General features: G+C 36.7%; 9 protein-coding genes, 1 long non-coding RNA gene and 1 other non-coding gene across 15 annotated transcripts; 6 read left to right on the forward strand and 5 right to left on the reverse strand.

Moving 5' to 3' along the window:
- Positions 1–339: 339 nt before the first annotated feature.
- LOC9310945 (GRR1-like protein 1) lies at positions 340–2,815 on the forward strand. Its single transcript, XM_002872745.2, has 3 exons — positions 340–1,125; positions 1,227–1,719; positions 1,797–2,815. The coding sequence occupies exons 1-3, from the start codon at positions 671–673 to the stop codon at positions 2,604–2,606; spliced, it is 1,758 nt and encodes a 585-aa protein (XP_002872791.1). The 5' UTR covers positions 340–670; the 3' UTR covers positions 2,607–2,815.
- Positions 2,816–2,829: 14 nt separating this feature from the next.
- LOC9308861 lies at positions 2,830–4,109 on the reverse strand. Its single transcript, XM_002874832.2, has 2 exons — positions 3,800–4,109; positions 2,830–3,505 (listed from the first exon to the last, which is right to left on the reverse strand). Exons 1-2 carry the CDS (start codon positions 3,960–3,962, stop codon positions 3,114–3,116), a joined length of 555 nt encoding a protein of 184 aa, XP_002874878.1. The 5' UTR covers positions 3,963–4,109; the 3' UTR covers positions 2,830–3,113.
- A 1,441-nt stretch (positions 4,110–5,550) lies between these two features.
- On the forward strand, positions 5,551–6,413 carry LOC9310946 (protein NETWORKED 3B). Its single transcript, XM_021020816.1, is given in 5 exon segments — positions 5,551–5,889; positions 5,892–6,001; positions 6,004–6,237; positions 6,240–6,309; positions 6,312–6,413. Coding segments are annotated over 5 exon segments (606 nt in total). The 5' UTR covers positions 5,551–5,729; the 3' UTR covers positions 6,344–6,413.
- Positions 6,414–6,643: 230 nt separating this feature from the next.
- LOC9308862 lies at positions 6,644–7,676 on the forward strand. Its single transcript, XM_002872747.2, has 2 exons — positions 6,644–6,982; positions 7,282–7,676. The coding sequence occupies exons 1-2, from the start codon at positions 6,725–6,727 to the stop codon at positions 7,546–7,548; spliced, it is 525 nt and encodes a 174-aa protein (XP_002872793.1). The 5' UTR covers positions 6,644–6,724; the 3' UTR covers positions 7,549–7,676.
- On the reverse strand, positions 7,444–9,696 carry LOC9308863 (zerumbone synthase). Its single transcript, XM_002874833.2, has 4 exons — positions 9,531–9,696; positions 9,349–9,432; positions 8,200–8,518; positions 7,444–8,117 (listed from the first exon to the last, which is right to left on the reverse strand). The coding sequence occupies exons 1-4, from the start codon at positions 9,542–9,544 to the stop codon at positions 7,632–7,634; spliced, it is 903 nt and encodes a 300-aa protein (XP_002874879.1). The 5' UTR covers positions 9,545–9,696; the 3' UTR covers positions 7,444–7,631.
- Positions 9,697–11,003: 1,307 nt separating this feature from the next.
- On the reverse strand, positions 11,004–11,075 carry TRNAP-AGG. Its single transcript has one exon. It is a non-coding gene; the product is annotated as a tRNA-Pro (tRNA).
- Positions 11,076–11,162: 87 nt separating this feature from the next.
- Positions 11,163–14,405, forward strand: LOC9310947. Of its 2 annotated transcripts, XM_021020714.1 has the most exons (8): positions 11,163–11,381; positions 11,518–11,820; positions 11,922–13,279; positions 13,382–13,648; positions 13,737–13,817; positions 13,907–14,018; positions 14,105–14,171; positions 14,316–14,405. In XM_021020714.1, the coding sequence occupies exons 1-8, from the start codon at positions 11,312–11,314 to the stop codon at positions 14,362–14,364; spliced, it is 2,307 nt and encodes a 768-aa protein (XP_020876373.1). In that variant the 5' UTR covers positions 11,163–11,311; the 3' UTR covers positions 14,365–14,405. The 2 variants fall into 2 exon arrangements, with proteins under 2 accessions (XP_020876373.1, XP_020876374.1); XM_021020715.1 differs by having other exon boundaries at positions 14,105–14,352.
- On the reverse strand, positions 13,455–13,888 carry LOC110227251. The gene is made up of 3 exons (XR_002331026.1): positions 13,794–13,888; positions 13,612–13,705; positions 13,455–13,524 (listed from the first exon to the last, which is right to left on the reverse strand). It is a non-coding gene; the product is annotated as an uncharacterized LOC110227251 (long non-coding RNA).
- Positions 14,406–14,409: 4 nt separating the features above from the next.
- Positions 14,410–16,313, reverse strand: LOC9308864 (U1 small nuclear ribonucleoprotein C). The gene is made up of 5 exons (XM_002874834.2): positions 16,200–16,313; positions 16,054–16,096; positions 15,621–15,662; positions 15,298–15,526; positions 14,410–14,932 (listed from the first exon to the last, which is right to left on the reverse strand). The coding sequence occupies exons 1-5, from the start codon at positions 16,205–16,207 to the stop codon at positions 14,670–14,672; spliced, it is 585 nt and encodes a 194-aa protein (XP_002874880.1). The 5' UTR covers positions 16,208–16,313; the 3' UTR covers positions 14,410–14,669.
- Positions 16,314–16,412: 99 nt separating this feature from the next.
- Positions 16,413–18,710, forward strand: LOC9310948 (mitochondrial substrate carrier family protein ucpB). Of its 4 annotated transcripts, XM_021020778.1 has the most exons (10): positions 16,413–16,506; positions 16,675–16,800; positions 16,875–16,998; positions 17,101–17,162; positions 17,252–17,488; positions 17,577–17,738; positions 17,898–17,947; positions 18,043–18,175; positions 18,260–18,297; positions 18,401–18,710. In XM_021020778.1, exons 4-10 carry the CDS (start codon positions 17,124–17,126, stop codon positions 18,495–18,497), a joined length of 756 nt encoding a protein of 251 aa, XP_020876437.1. In that variant the 5' UTR covers positions 16,413–16,506; positions 16,675–16,800; positions 16,875–16,998; positions 17,101–17,123; the 3' UTR covers positions 18,498–18,710. The 4 variants fall into 4 exon arrangements, with proteins under 4 accessions (XP_020876437.1, XP_020876435.1, XP_020876436.1 ...); XM_021020776.1 differs by lacking the exon at positions 16,875–16,998; XM_021020777.1 differs by lacking the exons at positions 16,875–16,998; positions 18,260–18,297; positions 18,401–18,710 and having other exon boundaries at positions 18,035–18,159.
- A 97-nt stretch (positions 18,711–18,807) lies between these two features.
- Positions 18,808–19,692, forward strand: LOC110227236. The gene is given in 3 exon segments (XM_021020838.1): positions 18,808–19,254; positions 19,256–19,307; positions 19,310–19,692. Coding segments are annotated over 3 exon segments (330 nt in total). The 5' UTR covers positions 18,808–19,215; the 3' UTR covers positions 19,549–19,692.
- Positions 19,693–20,535: the final 843 nt, after the last annotated feature.

The raw sequence follows: 20,535 nt of genomic DNA on the forward strand, positions 1-20,535 counted from the left end.
CCAAACTTGTTGTCCAAATTAGGGGTGGATATACAGGACACATACGTCTTACTTGTTGATTTCATGATTTGATAACAACGGTCGACCCCTCGACGGGTACTTGTTTTCTCAAACTGGTTACAGAACAAGTAACGGAGAGGGAACGAATATCACATAGCTTACATCTAGTGAAAATCGCTCGAGTCAGATTCGAATGTTACATTTGTAGTTTGTATTGTATAGTTAAGTTTACGGATTAAAAAGAACTCTCCATCTTAATGGATTAGTAAGAAATAGGGTTGGTTAAAATTAAAATTTTACTTTAAATGTAAAATATTAATTAACCAATCTGACATCATGTGTGAACTGGGTATTCCATAAATGATTAGATCCATGAATTCCACAGAGACTACATGTGATGATCACAGTAATCTAATTATGATTAAGGCAACTAATTAATTATATTAGTGACCTATACACAGTAGGCTCACATGGGTGCAAGCTCAACTTTATTAATGGTCTCACATGGACACTGTCTCCTTCGATTCTCTCTTGTCTTGTCATACTTTTGTCTCTCCACTTGCTCTGTTTATATATATCAAAAGCTCCACTCTTTCGATTTAGATCACTCATATTGAATCAAATCTCAAACCTTTTTTTTTCATTTCTTGATCTCTCTCTCTCTGTTCTGATGGGTCTCCGGTTACCATCTAAGGTTCTGGAACATATCCTCTCCTTCATTGATTCCAATGAGGACCGGAACTCTGTTTCTCTGGTCTGCAAGTCATGGTTCGAGACAGAACGGAAAACTAGGAAGCGGGTCTTTGTCGGAAACTGTTACGCGGTCAGTCCTGCTGCTGTTGCAAAGCGGTTCCCGGAGATGAGATCTTTGACTTTGAAGGGTAAGCCACACTTTGCTGACTATAATTTGGTTCCTGATGGTTGGGGTGGTTATGCTTGGCCGTGGATTGAAGCCATGGCGGCGAAATGTCCGTCTCTTGAGGAGATCAGATTGAAGAGAATGGTGGTGACTGATGAGTGCTTAGAAAAAATTGCTGCTTCGTTTAAGGATTTTGAAGTCCTTGTGTTGACTTCTTGTGAAGGTTTCTCTACTGATGGTATTGCTGCTATTGCAGCAACTTGCAGGTTCGGTTCTAACCAAAAAAATAGACTCTGTTTTTTTTAGTTAGTTAAATAAATCTCATAGGTTTTTTTTTTTTTTTTTTGTTGTCTGGTTTTCAAAACAGAAACTTGAGAGTGTTGGAACTACGAGAGTGTATTGTTGAAGATCTAGGAGGAGATTGGCTTAGCTATTTTCCAGAGACTTCAACTTCTCTGGTCTCTCTTGACTTCTCTTGTTTAGATTCCGAGGTTAAAATCTCGGACTTAGAGCGTCTCGTGAGCAGATCTCCAAACCTCAAGTCTCTGAAGTTGAATCCAGCTGTGACTCTAGATGGACTCGTTAGCTTGCTTCGTCGTGCTCCACAACTGACTGAGCTCGGCACAGGTTCTTTCGCATTTCAACTGAAACCAGAAGCGTTTTCAAAGTTATCAGAAGCTTTTTCAAACTGTAAGCAACTTCAGAGCTTATCTGGTCTCTGGGATGTCCTCCCTGAATATCTTCCAGCTCTTTATTCTGTCTGTCCTGGTCTTACCTCGTTGAACTTGAGCTACGCTACTGTCCGAATGCCTGATCTTGTCGAGCTTCTTAGGCGATGCTCGAAACTGCAGAAGCTATGGGTGAGTATTTGCATTTTTCAAGACTCTTTGAGTATCCCACTTATGTTGGTTCTTACTAGTGAGACAATTTTTTGTAGGTGATGGACTTGATAGAGGACAAAGGTCTTGAAGCTGTTGCCTCCTATTGCAAGGAACTGCGAGAACTGAGGGTATTTCCATCTGCGCCAGATCTCGATGAAGCCAACATACCTCTGACGGAACAAGGCCTGGTCGTTGTGTCTAAAGGCTGTCGAAAGCTGGAGTCTGTTCTCTACTTCTGTGTCCAGTTCACAAACGCAGCTTTGCTTACCATAGCAAGAAAACGTCCGAATCTCAAGTGCTTCCGTCTCTGTGTGATAGAGCCATTTGCTCCCGATTACAAAACAAATGAGCCACTTGATAAAGGATTCAAAGCGATAGCTGAGGGATGCAAGGATCTTCGACGGCTCTCCGTCTCTGGTCTCCTCTCCGACAAGGCCTTCAAATACATTGGGAAACATGCCAAGAAGGTTAGGATGCTATCAATAGCATTTGCTGGGGACAGTGATTTGATGCTTCATCACTTGTTGTCGGGCTGTGAGAGTTTAAAGAAGCTTGAAATAAGAGATTGCCCTTTTGGAGACACTGCACTACTGGAGCACGCTGCGAAACTAGAAACCATGCGATCCCTTTGGATGTCGTCCTGCTTTGTAAGTTTTGGTGCTTGCAAGATTCTAAGTAAGAAAATGCCAAGGCTCAATGTCGAAGTCATTGATGAACATCCTCCAGAGACAAGACCTGAGAGCTCTCCAGTTGAGAGGATATACATATATAGAACAGTCGCTGGACCGAGAATGGATACACCTGAATTTGTGTGGACGATACACAAGAATCCTGAGATCGGAGTTTCACATCTAGCCATAAAGTAAACTTGCTGCTTCAGTAATATTTTCCTTATCATCTTGAGTTTTTGCAGACATTGTTGTGGGAGATTCACCTTCCATTTGTTCCCTTTCATATTGTTTTCACTAAGATGTTAGAATGTCAGTGATAGAAGCATTTCATAGCTTGTACTCTGTTAAACAAAACCTTGTGTTTGTACCAAAGTTTGGAATAAAATTTATCATTTTATAAGATTTATAGCCAAAAAAGTTCGTAAATAAACAGCTAAAATCATGAACTAAACAGTAAGGCCTAGCCAAAAACTACAAATGTTGCCGCAAAGCATCTCTCTCAAAGTAATAATACTAAGAAATAAAGAACCAGTAGTGTAATATAATATCTCTGGGAAGAAAAAGGTCAGTATCTGAGATGACAACAAGGTTTCTGCTTCGAGCCTCCGTAACACCATCAACTGCTCCTCACCATGTTTTGAGAAAATCCTCCATCAGCTCCAAATAACTGGAAGGGTTCTTGATCTGCACTGTATTAACCAGTCATGAGCTTTCGTCGATTCCAGCAGATTTCTTGATGGATTCAAGAAGATGCTCTATTCTGTATTTCATTACAGGCTGACCATGTCGAGTCTTTCTCATCATTTTCCCCTTTGCTACTTTCCTCCTGGATTCAGCCTCTTCTTTCGCTTCCTTCTTCGCCTGAAACGTAGCCTCTCTCTCCTTCCTTACTTTCTCCATCTCTTCTCTTGTCTGCTTGTACAAATCCTCTACACCAATTCTCCTATTAGATCTACTCTTCTGCTTATCATCATCGTCATCATCTACCTTACTACTCTCTCCAGTCTCATTCTTGTCATCAATGTCCTGCTGCTTCACCGACTTCCTAAACTTGCTCACATACTTTGCATTCTTGTAGAACTCTTTTTGCTTTTCTGAAAGTAAGCACCAAAGAAACAACTCATTCAATCTTACTTCAAGCCTAGTCTGATTCTCATAACGAACCCGACTAAAACATGTAAACATATAAAAACACACTTAAACTGTGAAACTATACACCATTGAAGGAACTCCAAATAGTTCTCTTCTGATGCCTAACACCAAAGGAAACATAGTCAATAACCACATTGTAGTATTCATAACATGATCCTAATCTTAAATCCTAAAATAGTTCGTCACAATCAAAAAGGAAACTTTTTTCAAATTGGGTAGAGAGAGGAATCTCTTACTGATCAAAGAAGGGTTATAGCGATTGTTTTCCGATTTCATGTTGGCAAAAGTTTGGAGAGAAAGACCACCGCCTCCCAATCTCTTCATGTTCTTCCTCTTCTTCGTCTCCGTCGATTTGGATCTATCAGTATCATGCTCATTTTTTTGATAGAATTTCTTCATTGTCGCGAGTTTTTTTAAGCGATAAACCTCCACAATAAGCCGAGAAAGGGGAAGAAATCACGAACCCTAATTGAAATTGGCGGCGACTCTGAAGTCTGGAGTGGGAATCGCCGACCTTATTTAAAATTGCTATTATACCCTTAGAGTTTTATATTTTTTCCAGAAAACCAGCGTAGATTTGGATACATTACGAAAAGCACCCCCATAGTTTTAGGATACTTCAGATTTTAATTCATTGTATTGGGCTTGTCCAACAAGCCCATGTTCTTTGTGGCCATGCGTGGTGATGTTTGGTTGCTAAAATTCCATTGCTAAGAAGTTCTAAACGATGCTTAAAGAGGATTATCAACTACTAACATTTTCTGTCGTATGCTACACTAACGTTATAGATATTTTGATTTAATTCGACTATATGTAAGTAACGCAAGCGAATATGATGAACACTTTCACGAACAACTTCTCAACGTGCAGCATTTCCCGTAATATTTAGATCTTCTACTTATGATTCTTATATGTGTCATACCAATGATAAATAATCTTATCCTTAACACAAGAGACCACAAGAAACAGTTTTATATGCTTCACTTTGAAAATTTCAACTAGTTTTTTATATCATTAATCTGCAAAAAGTGCATTTTATAAAAATCGAACTCCGGACTTGTTATAAAAACCTTTAATCTTTTGGATCAAGGGATTTCCACTTATTAGCAGTTATAAAAAAGAAAAAAAAGCCCTCTTAATTTCTTATATATATACCCTTTTTTGTGTTCAACATCATTTCTTATATACCTAATCTTCTTCTTAAGACAAAAACAAATGGACCATGGTTTGTAATATAATTGCTAGGTACTATTGTTTGTTGTCTCGGTGGTATCATATAATCTTGTAATATGTGCAAGTTAGTTGTGGATAACATAAAATAAGCAAAACAAAAAGGAATAGAGGTAATGAATAAATTAAAATTTTGAAGAATACCTGATATACTTCTTGTAATCATACCAATTCCAAATTTTGAAAAGATAAAGATTTTTAAGTATAATGGTTAGAAATAGGAAGATATATTTGGAGATTTTGTTTCCATTTAAACTTGTGTGCAAAAATTCCTTATTAGACAAGATATTTAATAAAGAGTGAAACCTTAATTTCAAAAATCATTAAAAATATTATGCCACCACTATATCACTAATTCAAATTATACCAAGGGTATTTATGTAGATTCCATATAAATTTACGTAATAAAACCCTAGTTTCAAGATTAGAAAAGTTTTAATGCCGCCACAACATCACAATTCAAATTCTACTAAGGGTATATAAGTAATTAATATAGATCTGCATATGAAACCCATAATTTCAAGATCATGAAAGTTCTAACGCCGCCACAACATCATGATTCAAATTCTATTAAGGGTATATACGTAAATTTAATATGGATTTGCATAGCAAAACCCTAATTTCAAAATCATAAAAGTTCTAACGCCGCAGCACACCAATTCAGATTCTACTAGGACTATATACGTAAATTACATATGAATCTGTATATGGTTATAAGAGTACAAAACCTATGATTTACAAGTCAATTCTTTAAAACGAAGAGCAAAGGATCATTTACATTTTTCTCCAAATACTAGTAACACCACCTTTAAACCACAAAGATAGAGAGAGGCCAAAGAGAAGAAAAGAGGGTTGATACTGCACCATTTAAATCTCTATTTGCATTAATTACACTGTTACAAATCTTGAAGTAGGTGAAAATTACGAGTGAAGACGATGAATGAGACATCAAAATGGTGGTGGATTGGTGCAAATCACAACACATCAAATTCCTCTCCTTGGCTTAACACTACTCTCTCTGGTAACTCAAAAACTTATCTTTTTACCTTTTTTGCAAGTTCCACCCTCTCGCAATCACAAAAGCTCTCTCACAACAACCAGAGAATAAGCCAAAGCTCATTGCCATGGTAGAGGATTTATACCGCTCGCATCGCTCATTGGCGCAGAAGCATGATCTCTTGATCAAAACCTCTTCTCTGAATTCGGACAGCACAGCCATAACTCATCAACCTGCGACGAGCTCCGGTCGGAATTGTGTGAAGAAACAGAGTCTGATGGTGAAGCTGAAAGTGAAAAAGACCAAATTGTTGAATTTGGCGATGATAGTGAGACAATGAAGGAAGAGTTGGAGAGATTGAGAGAAGAAAACAGAGTTTACAAGAAGATGATGGGAGAGAAGAAACAAGTAGTGACTTTGTTGCTTGCAAATTTAGTTAGGGTTTGCTTTTGTGTTCTTTTTGCTTCCAATTCAATTGCGAAATATTTTCTTATCACCTTTTGCGTCTTTGTTTACTATTTCTCATGATTCTATGCGAGGTTGGGTGCTTTAAGTATGAATAAGACTCATAATGTTTTGTTTTAGATATCTTGATGATTAATAAAGATTTTGTATTATCTCAACTCTTTTATCTTCGAATTTGGGATGTTGGAAACAAACTTGGAATCCAATATGAGTTCATGAGGCTCTCAAGTGCGCCTCCCAAGAAAACAAATAAGAGATCTTGATCTTAGGCTTCTTTGTCAGGAGGAAAAAAAAAAACAGGAATCGTTTTAAGTGGCACTTCATTGAAACGTCGTCGTATAAGACAGTCACGTCACGAGCAGTTAAATATGACGTCATCTTATCTTCCTCGCTCAAATTCAATTGCAGCCACCAAAGAGAGCCTCTTGAGATAATCAACGAAGTGAAGTGATAGAACACGAGACGAAGAATGAGCTCATGGGTTTGCTCATACGTGACCCGAAACGTCGTAAATTTACATCCTTTCTCATTAACCAAACACTTTGATTTTCCGGCGACGATTCGGAGAAGACCAGTCAGCTTTCCGATAACATCGGCGCCGAAATTTCCGTCTTTGAAACTCAGAAATTCTCAATCTTCGACCCATGAAGGGGAAGAAGGCTCAGAATCATCCGTACAAGCCCTCACGATTCCAGAAGAGTGGTTGCTCCCTTCTAGGGCCATTGAGGTGCTTTCTCGCTCCCATCAAACGTCATGTTCAATTTTTTTCAAGCAATTGACTTTTTAGTGTTTTGCAATTCTCCTGCTTCTGGTTTCAAATATCCCCAACATTGCTTACTTGAATGCTGATTTAAGGTTCCTCTGTTTTTGGTTAAAAAGTTGCTTGCTTTGCTCGAATGCTAATTTTTGGTTCTCTTTTTTCTCATAAAATTGCTTAATTATGAGAAAACAGAACAGATAAAAAGTTGCTTGCTTTGATTATATGGTATGATTTTTTAGATTGCTGATTTTGAAATGTTTATTCAGGAATCTGAATGGTTGAGAGTAACTCTACACAAATGGTTGGATGATGAGTATTGCCCTGAGCCAACCAATGTGGAGATCAGTGAAGTAGCTGCCAAGTCATATTACAGTTCATTGCTTGAGAAAGAAACTGACATGGGAGAGATTTTGTTGAAGATGGCTCAAGATTTAACCTCAATTTCATACCAAGAAAGCTTCCATGGAGCTTTCACATCCGCAAATGCAGCTATAAATTTGATTGTTGACAGAATAGAAACCGGCCTACTCTAGTCTAGCGACTCTAGTCTAGTTTAGTTTAGTTCACTTGAAGGTTTCAAGAACAGTGTCATTGTAAATTATGAATCTGAGTTTTGTTACTTCACTTGGTCAGGTGCAGGGAAATCTAACGTCTTTACACTTGTGAATCCTCCATCAACCACCAGATTATGCCCATTTACATACTTTGAATCATCGGAAGCGAGATAAACCGCTGCATTAGCTACATCGCTCGGTTCACAAACCTCTCCATCTAACACTCCTGTGCTCTGCACTATCTGGATTAGCCTTGAGTCATCAACACCGGGGTAAATCTGTCTCATCTCATCCATCACAAATGATGTTGTGATTGCAAAAGGAGAGATGCAGTTGACCCGGATCCTGTGCTTGCATAGTTCTGAAGCTGTTGATCTTACAATTCCGATAACAGCGGATTTTGAGACGCTGTAGGTATGTTGTGCTAAACCGCCCATCATCCCCGTGACACTCCCTGCGCAAATGATGGATCCGGAATTACGTGGGATCATCACACGAGCAGCATGTTTGATTCCTGCGATGACTCCACGGACATTTGTGTTGATTACCTGCAGAACATAAGAGGAAGATGATCAGATAAAACCAAATGCTCACACCCTCGTTCTTTCAAATGTTCTTATAGATCAATACCTTGTCAAAAACATTGAGATCAAGATCCACGATACTAAGAGGTGTTTTGCAGGGAATACCAGCATTGTTGTACATAATGTCGAGCTTTGTATGGATCGAGACAGCAAAGTCAACTGCGTTAGCAATGTCTGATTCTTTGGTCACATCGCATGGGAAATAAGCAGCACTGGGACCGAGTTCTTGCGCGGCTTCTCGCCCAATCTGTGGTTGGATATCGGCAATGATAACTTTGGCTCCATAGCTGATGAATTTTCCGGCTGTTGCTTTGCCAATCCCACTTGCTCCTCCTGTGATGAGTGCTACTTTACCTTCTAGCTTCCTAAAACATAACAACTATAGATTCAGTATTTGTATTAGGTAAAACTTCTCATATTTCTAAATCTATAATGTAATCATTTTTAAATTAGTTTTCCAGTTTAACTTCTTATGGCTGATATTCTGTTTTATAAGCAAAACTTTAAAATGTTAAAAACAGTTGGTTTTGAATCTTAATATATGATTTGGTTTAGATTCAAAATTGTGTTCAAATATCATCTCCTCGATTATGTTTTCACAAGATAAACTATGTCTCACATTTCTTCTCTTTCTGATAACACGTTTGACATTTCTTAGCTGGTGGGAAGAATAAAAGCTTTCTAACTTCAAGATAAGATTTGTCGAAAAAGACAAATCAATGCAACCAACTTGTAATATCAAATTACTTTATATATGTCATTCACAAATAGACGTATATATAGAAACATATTAGTTTTGATCAAATATATATATATATATATATATATATATATAAACATATTAAGGCCTTTGTTTGATTCATTTATCCCAACTTACAATGAATAAAAGAATTCATTTGCAAAAAAAAAAAAAAAAAAAAATAGACAATGTAAGGATATTTATTAATAAAATATATAATAATTTACATTAATTTATTACAGTTTTTTTTTTTTTTTTTTCAAGATGCTATCTGGTTTAGCAAGGAAACAAAAAATTTCTTCAACATGCACATGGACTTACAAAGTGCATATTCTTGCAACTTTCTCAAAATACTTGATATTAATCTGATACTATTTAGATTAGATTCTAAAAAATTAAGATTTTTTATTCATTAATTCTGGAGACATTGAAGAGTGGGATTAAGATAGTACTTGCCTTGAACATGAATGAGATGATGCGGAAGAGGAGATTCCGTTGATAAGGAAGTTCTTGCTCACATTCTTATATAATGCGTTTTTTCTATTTCATACATAGAAAAGAAAAGTTAGAACAAAGAGTGTTCATTGTTAAATCTGCAGAAAATGAAGAAGTATGTATAGAGAAGGAGGATGCTTGACCCAATCTGAAACATGTTTGTGCTATTGCTCCGAGATAGATCGGTATCTTTGTCGTTTCCTAACTTCTGATTTCTCCTCTTTGAAGAGAATGGTCCCTGTGTTTACGTCTTATATAGATATAGAGGGTACATAATGTGTGGTCTTGAGAGAGAGAGAATCTAAGCATACTAGCATGCAAGTGTATTTGTAAAAGGTTTGATTTGCTAATGAAGACAAAAAAAAGGAACATAAAAGTTACTAAGGCATGTGTTGATTTCTTCCCAAAACAAGATTGTAATAGCCTAATAGGCTGAGTTTTTTTGTTGAACTACATACTATTTTTTAACATCGATCTTTTTTTTTGGTGTCAAAAATCTTTAATATAAATCTAAAATATGTTATATCATGGAATTTTATTGCAATATCAATAAGAATTTTAAACCCTGTTTTTTGAAATCAAAGGCCCTTTCTTTTGTTAAAAAAAAAAGAAAAGAAGAAAACCTTTTAAAAAATTAAACCTCTAATGCCTGTGGCATGTGTTGGTGCTTATTATGAGCTGTCTAATAATGAATAATATTTACGTATTCATTTCTACTGTTATACAACGTACCTACCAATACCATCTTCATAACCCGACAGAAAGCTAATAATTAACATTATGATATATTTTGTTCAGTAGACAAATGTTCTTATTCAGAGACATTGCATACGACCCTTTTTTTTTTTTTTTCTTTTTTTGACCCATTTATTTTCATTTGATATCTAATGGTGTTCCCACCTAATAAGATGTATCTATTTGTTGGCAGATTATATAAAGTCGAAGACTTGGTAGCATATCAGCTTTTTAAACAACAATACATATTTGCAAATTGGTTTAGATTATGACACGTATAAAATCTAACCAAGAAAACAAACCAAAGATTTTTAACTTAGAATTTCAAAGTCCAAAGTAATGAAATGTGTTCTTAAAACAAGTGACTCATATATCAACAAAGGTACACAATCCTAATACCATGTGTTGCTAGCAAATAAATTAATTAACTCATATCGTAAAGTAATGTTATTAATATTACTTTACGAAATGAAAGTAATGTTATTTATTATCACAAAAAAAAAAAGAAGTAATGTTATTAAATAAGCAAGTTCACACTCATGAAAAAAAAATAGAGGAAGGGAAAAGAAAAGCAAAGTATTGCCAATCTTTGACATGTCGATAAATTTGTAACATTCTTAAATGTTCACTTGACCAAATTCATGAAGATTCTTCACCAAATCGCATACAAAGAGTAGAAAAATACCAAAGTTTTTATGAGGTGTCGAATAAGTAGTTTCGTTTCCTTCTAGAAGACATAATATATAATCTTTTTTCCTGAAATGTAGGTGAAGAAGATTAAAAGGGAGAAGAACATTGTGGACAAACTGAGAAGAGAAATTGAGGTAACATGTCTTGTTTTCTTATTGAAATATTTAGACATAGAAAAAATAAAAAGAATTGGGGCATTCCGAGAATTGAACTCAGGACCTCTCGCACCCTAAGCGAGAATCATACCACTAGACCAAATGCCCAATTTTGATCTTTCTATAACATTATATTAGATATATAGAACCCATAAATATCGTATTATAGAATTATGCTTTTCAAAACCACTCGTCATAGCTCTGGACTCGTCTCTCTCCCGCCAATCAGCACCAGTTATCGTCAATGGAACCTCTAGGGTTTCTTCTCTGATTCTAATCGTACATGAATTGGGCGCTTCTTGCGATTCGATTTCTTCTTTGACAGCTTTGATAATCGAGTTTCGATGGTCAATCTTATGGACACCGAAGTTTTCGCCTCCGATTCGCAGTCTCCTTCAGCTTCTTCGGATCACAGTGAGTTTCGAGATTACGATTTGTGTACTTTCCTCTTTTTTTTTGTTTTTCTTGCGGATTGTCTTGTTTTCTGGATAATTGTAGATTGTGAGGTGGTACATTCATTGTACCAATTTCATTTCTGGATTTCTCTTAGGGTATGAGGTTAATGGGGTTTTGGGATGCGGAGAAATTGAAGATACAGAGCCGATTGATGAAGAAATTGTGCTTGATAGCTCGTTACTTGAAACCCCATTTCAAAATCTCTACGATGATACGGAGCTCGTAGACATCGGAAATTGTGGTCTCGACGAAGTGGTGGTGGATGATAGTGAGGATGAAGATGGAGGAAATGGAAGTGTCGCTGCTGGTGAGCCGATATGTTTGCGGGAGCTAAGACCGAAAGCTGGAGATATACTTTTGGAGTCTGATGGATCGAATGATCACGAATGTCAGATAGGTAAACATATCTTTGTGTTGTTATGATGCCATTAATCCATCTTCTTTGCAAAAATATGTTGTATTAACTCGGATCAATCTTACTGTATCTCTTTCTTCAAGGAAAGCAAGAATCAAATTGTGATACTGTGACCGGTTTCCAAGGTTCTTCGCGGATTACTGCTAATAGTCATGGTCCAGGGCTGGAACTTTTGGATTCTCAGGAACCAGGAGAGTCAACACAAGCAGATGCCCTTGGTTTTGTGGATCAATTTCTGATGGACAAAGATCTAGATTTGTCCCCAGTGACGCTCCCGGAAAATAGTTGGAGAAGGAAGTCACCTCCTGTAACAGGTGCTAAAGGATGTCAATCTCTTGCCAAAAAAATCAAGACCAGAAGTCCAACCAGGAAAATGAGTGTCTTTGATTGGGGTAGTGATCAGTGTGATGTGAGTGACCCTAAAAACTCTCCAGTCACTCGTGCAAGCATTACATGCTCCAAGAGAAGAGAGGATCATGTTGCAGGTGATGATCCAATGATTGATCTTGGAGTGAAGAAAGGATCTATGGATCTGTGTGAGGATAGAAAAGTCTCAACTCATCGCACACAAAGATTTATGCAGAACAGTTCTGCAAAACATCATAAGATGGAACAAGCATCAGGTTTGAGTCAGGGCATTATGTTTATCTCACAGAAGGATGCTCAGTTTCAGGATAAGGCATCAAAGGAGCACTTGGAACCCGAGGAAGACTTTATTGACATTGGTATTAACACTCAAATTGCTGCTGAAGCAATGAGTGCTTTAGTGTATGCTCCCTGCACTAACGAAGAAGCTTGTGAATCAGACCAAATTCCTGGGAAGTTATCAGAAATGAGGGATCAAGTTAGTAATTTTTCTAGAAGGAACAAGGATACCATTGAGGGTGGACCTGAAAGAGACAACTTGAGTAGTCTGCTTAGTGCTCCACACAAGGAAAGAAACTCTAAGAAGAAGAGAAAATTCACCAAGGAAGAGACCGGAACAAACGTCTCTGTTACAACATGTCTTCTCAACTTATGTGAATGGAGGCATCCCAGGGCCAAAAGATCGCGTCTTATGCAAAGGCATCACGTCCCACCTAGAAGATCGTGGGGTGTTAGTTCAGTTAAAAACAGAAGTGAAACCAACACTTTGTCGAGCAGGTTACGAGTATCATTAAGTGGGACAAGAGAAGCCTCTTCTTGCCAATCAGGAGTCATTGACTTGAATATTGCAAATCATGCATCTCCGAGGAAAATATATGACGGAAGTCATGAAAGCCCTTGCAATAAAGATTTTCCCAGGTTATTCCTTCAGAAGGAGCTTACTACGAGGCTTGGAGAACCTGGAATAGTAGGTGACTTCGTGTGGAAAGACCTAAGGAGACGAAGAAACTTGGCACATGTTCGAGTCTTGTTCAGCCATAATTTGGATGATGAAACAACCAAGCAGCAGAAGAAGGTTTAAGTTCTAGCCTCCTTTTTATCAGTTTTGACAGTGTAAGTATATATACTACGTCATATGGGTTACAATTGATCAAGAATTCCCTATTTTCTTCCATAGATAATGGTTCGACTGGGAATTTCTCCGGCATCTTCCTCAGCAGATTCAACACATTTCATAGCAGATAGATTTGCTCGGACAAGGAATATGTTGGAAGCCATAGCCCTTGGTAAATTTGTTGTTACGCCTCTATGGCTAGAGAGCTGTGCACAAACAAGATGCTTGATAGATGAGAAGAGTTACATTTTGAGGGATAGCAAAAAGGAAAAAGACGGGTTCTGCATGCTTACATCTTTGGCCCGTGCGAAGCAGCATCCCCTTCTTAAGGTCACAATCTATCTCATTTGAGCTTTTATCAGAGCTCAATCCTTTGTTCACGAATATCTGAAATCATATATCTCACATTTATTCATAGGGGTTAAAAGTCTGCATCACTCCCAACATTAAACCAAGCAGAGGTATGATTACTGACCTAGTGAAGATGACTCAAGGGCAGGTACGAACAACTCACTTCAGTTGAGAGATTTTGTTTCATAGACATCTTAGCGCTTCTTCAGGATGGTTGGTTATGAGTTCCTTTATCAGGTAGTGGAGGTACGTGAGATAATTGCTGCAAAGGATAGAAACTTTCCAGATGATCTGATGATTCTTTCTTGCGAAGAGGATCGGGATTTCTGTCTTCCTTTCATTAATCAAGGTAACGTCTATGCCAGTTTTACACTAAGAAAGAACAATTTTTTAAGTTAAATCAATGTAATCTTTCCATAAACACTTGTAATGTAGGAGCTGTAATTTTCACCTCTGAGCTTTTACTGAATGGAATCGTGATTCAGAAACTGGAATATGCCAGGTTTGCAACCACATTATCACAAATTCAGAGATTATAATCCTAGTGTGTGTTTGTGTAACCACGAACCAACCAACTATAATGGATAGAACATAAATTTGTCAAATGCACATCTCCTTACAATTTTTTGGTTCTCTCTTGTTCCAGGCATGGACTCTTCTCAATTTCAGAGAAAGGAAACCAAAGAAACACATAAGTTTACAGCATCATGTCTACTTCTTTCTACTCACTCATTTACTGGTTGGTACAAGCGATGAATGAAGCCTTTTAATAGATCTTTCATAAACCAGTTTGTTTTAAAGAGATAAGAAACCTCAGATTTTCCCCCTTGCATCACTCTAATGGATACAATAATCTACCACATAGAAATGACGCATTTCACATACATTAGTTCTAAACCTCTTCACATAAATTGGATTAGAAAAGGTAAGATACTGTGTTGAACAACAGCTCTGAGAATTTTTTGGCAGGAGAAAAATGATTCATTCAGACCTACTAACTCTACTCGTTGCTTTCAGGAGATTCAGCACTGGGGTTCGGATTGTTGGGGTTCGGATTGTTGAAACTACCACTTGGTGGAGCAGCAGGATTTGTATGATAAGGAGGAGGAGGAGGTAGTCCATTATAATTGGGAGGTGGTCCGCCACCTTGACCTGGTATGGGAGCCATTCCTGGTGGCCTCAGAATACCATTTTGAGGAGGTGGAGGTAGAGGAGCACCAGGCGGTGCCATCATCTGTGGTACTCCCTGAGGAGGCATGTATCCTGCAAAGGTACAATAGTACATCTCACTTCAAATAATTGTGCGCAAAGAAAATGGAATATCTATGTATGAAACATACTAATCGATATTTGACCGACATGGTTTAAATGAATGAAATCTATTTCGTAAGGTCTGACACAACAAGAAGTGACAATCAAAGCTCATATTGACCATCTGTACAATTTAACCCAAAGTTTCTTGCCATGTCAAGTTTCTCAAATCACCTATATTGATGAAGTTCTCTATTATACTCTAATTCATCATCTCTAGTCTTTTCTAAAGATAACTATATGAAAGTTATCAACTAAAACTTTTGTAATGTAAATCTGCACAGCAAGAGGGTAACTATTTAAGTAACAGAAATTACCTTGACCAGGCATCATGGGTCTCGGTAGAACAGGAGGTCGCATACCCATAGGCATACCTCCAGGTGGTAGCATCATCGGAGGGCGAGGTCTGGCGAGCATATGCTGATTAAACACAGCTCCAACCTGTGGATACCCTCCAGTTTGGTCAAGATGTTGCTTAATTCTCTGATCAATCAAACTTTGGGTTTGTTGTTCCTCAAATTGCTGATAGTATATTCTCACATTCGCCTGAAAAGATCATCAAACTCTTAACACATTAAGAAAAACCATGTATACAAAAGAAAGAAAAGAAAAAAACATTCTCTAGACTCTCTTTATGTACCTTGTGCTTGTAACCAGCATTGTGCTGCTTCCTTACTGATGGCTGAAAAAGATCAAATATAAAACTTTACAGATACGAGAAGACACTACAGATAACAAAATGCAACTATATTGATAAATAAACTTTCAATCGGAAATTGGTAACAAAATTGGATCTAACTAAGTTCACTTCACAAAAACAAAATTGAATTTGTATAGGAAAACTTTAGCTTAACCACAAAACCATGATTCCAAGTAATGAATCAAGCTGGTCAAAGGCAAGAAGCGAACCAGTGTGACATACTTATGTAAATAGCATACTTGTTTTAAACTAGAATCCAAATCGGAAACCTAACAGGCACCGCCGGAGATCGATATCAATTTATAACCAAACTTTTAGTTCATCAGCTACAACGAGTTATCGATTACTAGGGAAGAAATAAAAACAAACTTACGGAATCGTGAGTGAGATAAGTATCGCAATAATCACAGTAATACCTGCGAAAATCAAAAATCAAACAAGTAATTAAAAACCTAATCTCGAACTTAATCAGTTATCTCTGTATCAGTATAATAACGTTGAAGATCTAAAACCCTATACCTCGGCATCGTTAGAAGATTCCAAAGAACCCTGCGAGTTAAAGAGAGAGAGAGACAGAGAAGCTTTCGGAAGCAGCGAGGGGAAGAAGAAGAAAGTGCAGAGAGAGAGAGAGAGAGTCGAATTCACTTTTCGCCTAATTTTAATAAAAAGGGTTGAATCTAACGGTTCAGATTCGTCAACGTTATCTAACGAGTATTAATAACCCTAATGAAACGACGTCGTTTCTCACACGACGGATTAGAAAAAAAACATAAGAAAAAAAAAATGATCGGAGATATCTCCCCGCCGGTGGCTTCATCGATCCCAGGTGGGTCGGATCTTTTTCCTTGCATTTGCATAATCTCAAATATGATGCTAGAGATTTCGTTTATTAGTTTCATCATGCTAATTCTCACTTGAATCGAGATATACTTTCTCCTTTTTTTTTCGTTTATCTTTCGATAATTTGGCTAAATGTGTCGCCGAATTTGTGTAGTTGTTGAAGGGAAGGAAGAACTGAGGAAGCATCAGAATCTGCTTCCGCCGTTTTCAAAGGTGGTGTCTCATTTTGGCACAAGTGGATTGTCCGTTGCGTTAGCCACCGGCGTCACTCATCCTCTCGGTTAGATCCTGTTGCCTTCTTCTGGGTTTGAAATTAGAACCATTGGCTCCAATTTTGCCTTTTGTATGCTGCAGATAGGTTTTTTCTGTTGAGGTTTTGTAGCACTTGTGATGGATTTTCAAGTTTCTTCTTACGAATACGCGTTCTTCGATAGTGGTCTTTGGATAATGTAACAGTATAGTCTTGATTTTGTAGTTGGTCAGTGTATAAGTCTCTGCTTAACTACTACTGAGAAGAAAATGGTTGTTTTTCTTTCATACTGTTCTTAAATCTTTTCTTCTTGTCGTTTTCGTTGTCCAGATGTAGTGAAAGTAAGATTGCAGATGCAGCATGTCGGCCAAAGAGGTCCTTTAATTGGAATGGTAATAGTGTTTTGATGAACTTCTCCTCTTCATGTTGTTACTGGGGATGCTGATTTAACTTAGTTTGAAGTCTTTGATATGTTTTTCAGACTGGAATCTTTGTTCAACTAATGAAGAATGAAGGGTTTAGGTCATTATACTTGGGGTTGACTCCTGCTCTTACTAGATCAGTGCTTTATGGAGGTCTCAGATTGGGATTATATGAACCCACCAAGGTTTCTTTTGATTGGGCATTTGGATCTACCAATGTCTTGGTCAAGATTGCCTCAGGCGCATTCGCTGGGGCGTTTTCCACAGCATTAACCAACCCGGTTGAAGTTGTGAAGGTAGATGAAAGCTTAAGTAATTTTTTGATTCTGTTCATTAGATCTCTTTCTTGGTTTTTAAGACACTTATCAATATGCCTTTCGTTAGGTAAGGTTGCAGATGAATCCAAACGCAGTTCCAATTGCAGAAGTGCGGGAAATAGTCTCTAAAGAAGGCATAGGAGCTTTATGGAAAGGAGTTGGTCCTGCCATGGTTAGAGCTGCCGCACTAACAGCCTCACAGCTTGCAACATATGATGAAACCAAACGGGTCATATTCTAAGACTACTCTTTTCCACTTTTTGAGCACCATAAAGTCCAAAATTCTGTTTTGAAATTGTCAAGTAATCCTGCTTCTCAACCATTTATTGATTCAATAAGAGTTGCTGCTTTCTAACATTTCAGCTTCTAAAGTTTCTTGTAATTGCAGATTCTGGTTAAACGAACTTCTTTAGAAGAAGGGTTTCAACTTCATTTGTGGTAAAAGTTTAGCAGTCACTATTGCTGTTTCTTTTTCAGACAAAAATCAACTGAAGCGCCAAAAACTAACTTATTCTAGCACTTGAGGAATGAAGCTCAAGTGTGGTTGCAGGTGTCTTAAGCACACTGATAACGGCGCCCATAGACATGATTAAAACACGCTTGATGTTGCAGCAAGGTTCTGAAAGCATCAGAATCTACAGAAACGGGTTTCATTGCGGTTACAAGGTAATGTAAGCCTTTCTTTCATACATTTTCACTGGGCATTGCTTGCTTTCTTGCCTTGTATGATATTGTGTATGATCCTATCAGGTTGTTTGCAAAGAAGGACCTCTGGCACTTTACAAAGGGTGAGAGAAAAAGAAAAAACCTTCTTGTTCACGAGGATACATTCTGATAATTCGTAATACATAAATATATAAAAATGCTGCTTGTTTTGTTTACTTGACACAGTGGCTTTGCGATTTTTGCACGGCTCGGGCCACAAACGATTATCACGTTCATCCTATGCGAGAAGCTAAGATCACTCGCTGGACTTCACACAATGTAGCCACTGACCGGTTCGTGCCAAGCTTGTCTGGTTCCAGATAAATTCTTCTCCATTCTTTTTATAAAAATAAAAATTCACACTAGGTGAGATTTTCCTAATCAAATGTTTAATTCATTATTGATGTGGTAGTGTTTTAATATGTTTGTTTAAAAGGGATTGGATACAATATTAGACGTTTCACAATTTTTATCTATTGTACAATTTTGCGCCTCACAATTTATTCTCTATGATTCATCATTTCATTTCTATAATGACCAAAAACAGAAAAAGATGATGTAATTCTACATTGTTTTAATTTTGTTATAAAGAAAAAAAAGTACTCTTTAAGTTGGTATGTTCTTATTGTTATCTAGATCCAAGCGTGATGGAAATTGAGCCTTTTTCTTTGATTAGGATTGGATAAGCATTGAATTGAAATGATATTTATCCAAATAAAATATATAAATACGTAGTGGTTATGTCGAAATGACTTCTCTATTACAAAGTGTGTGTCACTCTAATAATTATACTAGTCTCTATCACGAAGAATACAAATTGTTTACTTATAATTGAATATTAACCAAATTATCCAAACAAATATTTCTAATATTAGATTAGTTATGGTGGAAGTTGGTTGTAGACAAGAATACGCTTTGACTATGTTATTTTTTTTTTTGTGGTAAGACGTAAAATTGCACAAACATGCACGTTAAAAACTTGTAGGGCCGAAATACAAAAGATGAATAAATTCAGGGGTCTATTTGTTGGAAATATGAGAAAAATTAATTTTGTGGCGTTGGAGAAAGGAACAAGTTGGAGCTGCTCGAGTCTTTGTTTTTTGGTCGCGTTGGCGGGACAGTCTGTCATGCTTGTGTTTGCCCCTCGGTTTTCGCTTTTATTTACGGTTTTCGCCATTATATTTATTCTGACCATTTTGCCCTTAGACGGTGACCTTTCCGTTGTGCTTCTATTTCATTATTTTTTAGATCCTATGGTCAAACTCTTTTCGTGTTTATCCATTTACAAAGTCTTTGAATGTTATTCATTATTATTAGGGTTCTCTTATTATTAATGTTTACTTTTAAAAAGGTTTCTTGACTTTCATAATTAAGTCGTACAAGAGCTAGCTACAGTATTTAGGGTTATTGGTTCATGATACGTAATGCAAATGCAACTTGTGGAAGTTGATAGTTATTAGGGTTATTCGGCAGTTTGGTATATATATATATATATATATATATATATATATATATATATATATATATATATATATATATATATTTGCAAGACCATTATAACTACTTACCTGACAGTGTTTGAAATTAGAAATAAAATATTGGAGATGGTATTTATGTTTTTTGAGAAATATTAAACCATATTATTTATATTATAATATTTGTTATGTTTATGAAATTTTTTAGATTTCGTTATTATCTCGGTGATGACAAACATATCACATATGTTAGATTTTGACATTCGATCCTGTATAGTTGCTTCTACAAAAATTTTTGCGGTAGTTTAGAATAACCATTTCTTCTGATTTTCACTTCATGTTTCTTAGGTTACGAGGTCTTTGTGAGGTTGAAACGGTTTTCATATTCATGAGTGGAGGAGATCAAAGAGTTTCGAGCCTCTCGAGATACTTCGCATATCTTTGTTGGGTAGAAGACGACATTATGGATCTCTCATCTTTACGGATTTTGGGTTGTCCTACATATCCGATGTTTCCACTCTGTTTATTAGACAATTTTCAAAATTTTCATTGAATTTTTATAATGTTTTGTCTTTGCATTTTGTATATTATTAGACTTTGGTGCAGATATTGGTAAATAAAACGAATGTCAAATTCATATTTCCCATATCCAGTAAATATTTCGATAAGTAAACTATCTATTTTTGAAAAAATGAAATGGTTGTCATAGATGAATTTGTCAAATTTGACTAAAAATATCGTTAAAAACTATGTTAAAATTTTTGTATTTTCCATGAATGCTAAAAATAATATTTTAAACAGAAGATTGAAAGTAACAAAAAAAAAACTAATTAAGTACATCATATT

Source organism: Arabidopsis lyrata, assembly GCF_000004255.2.
Source record: "Arabidopsis lyrata subsp. lyrata unplaced genomic scaffold ARALYscaffold_6, whole genome shotgun sequence".
NCBI lineage: Eukaryota > Viridiplantae > Streptophyta > Magnoliopsida > Brassicales > Brassicaceae > Arabidopsis > Arabidopsis lyrata.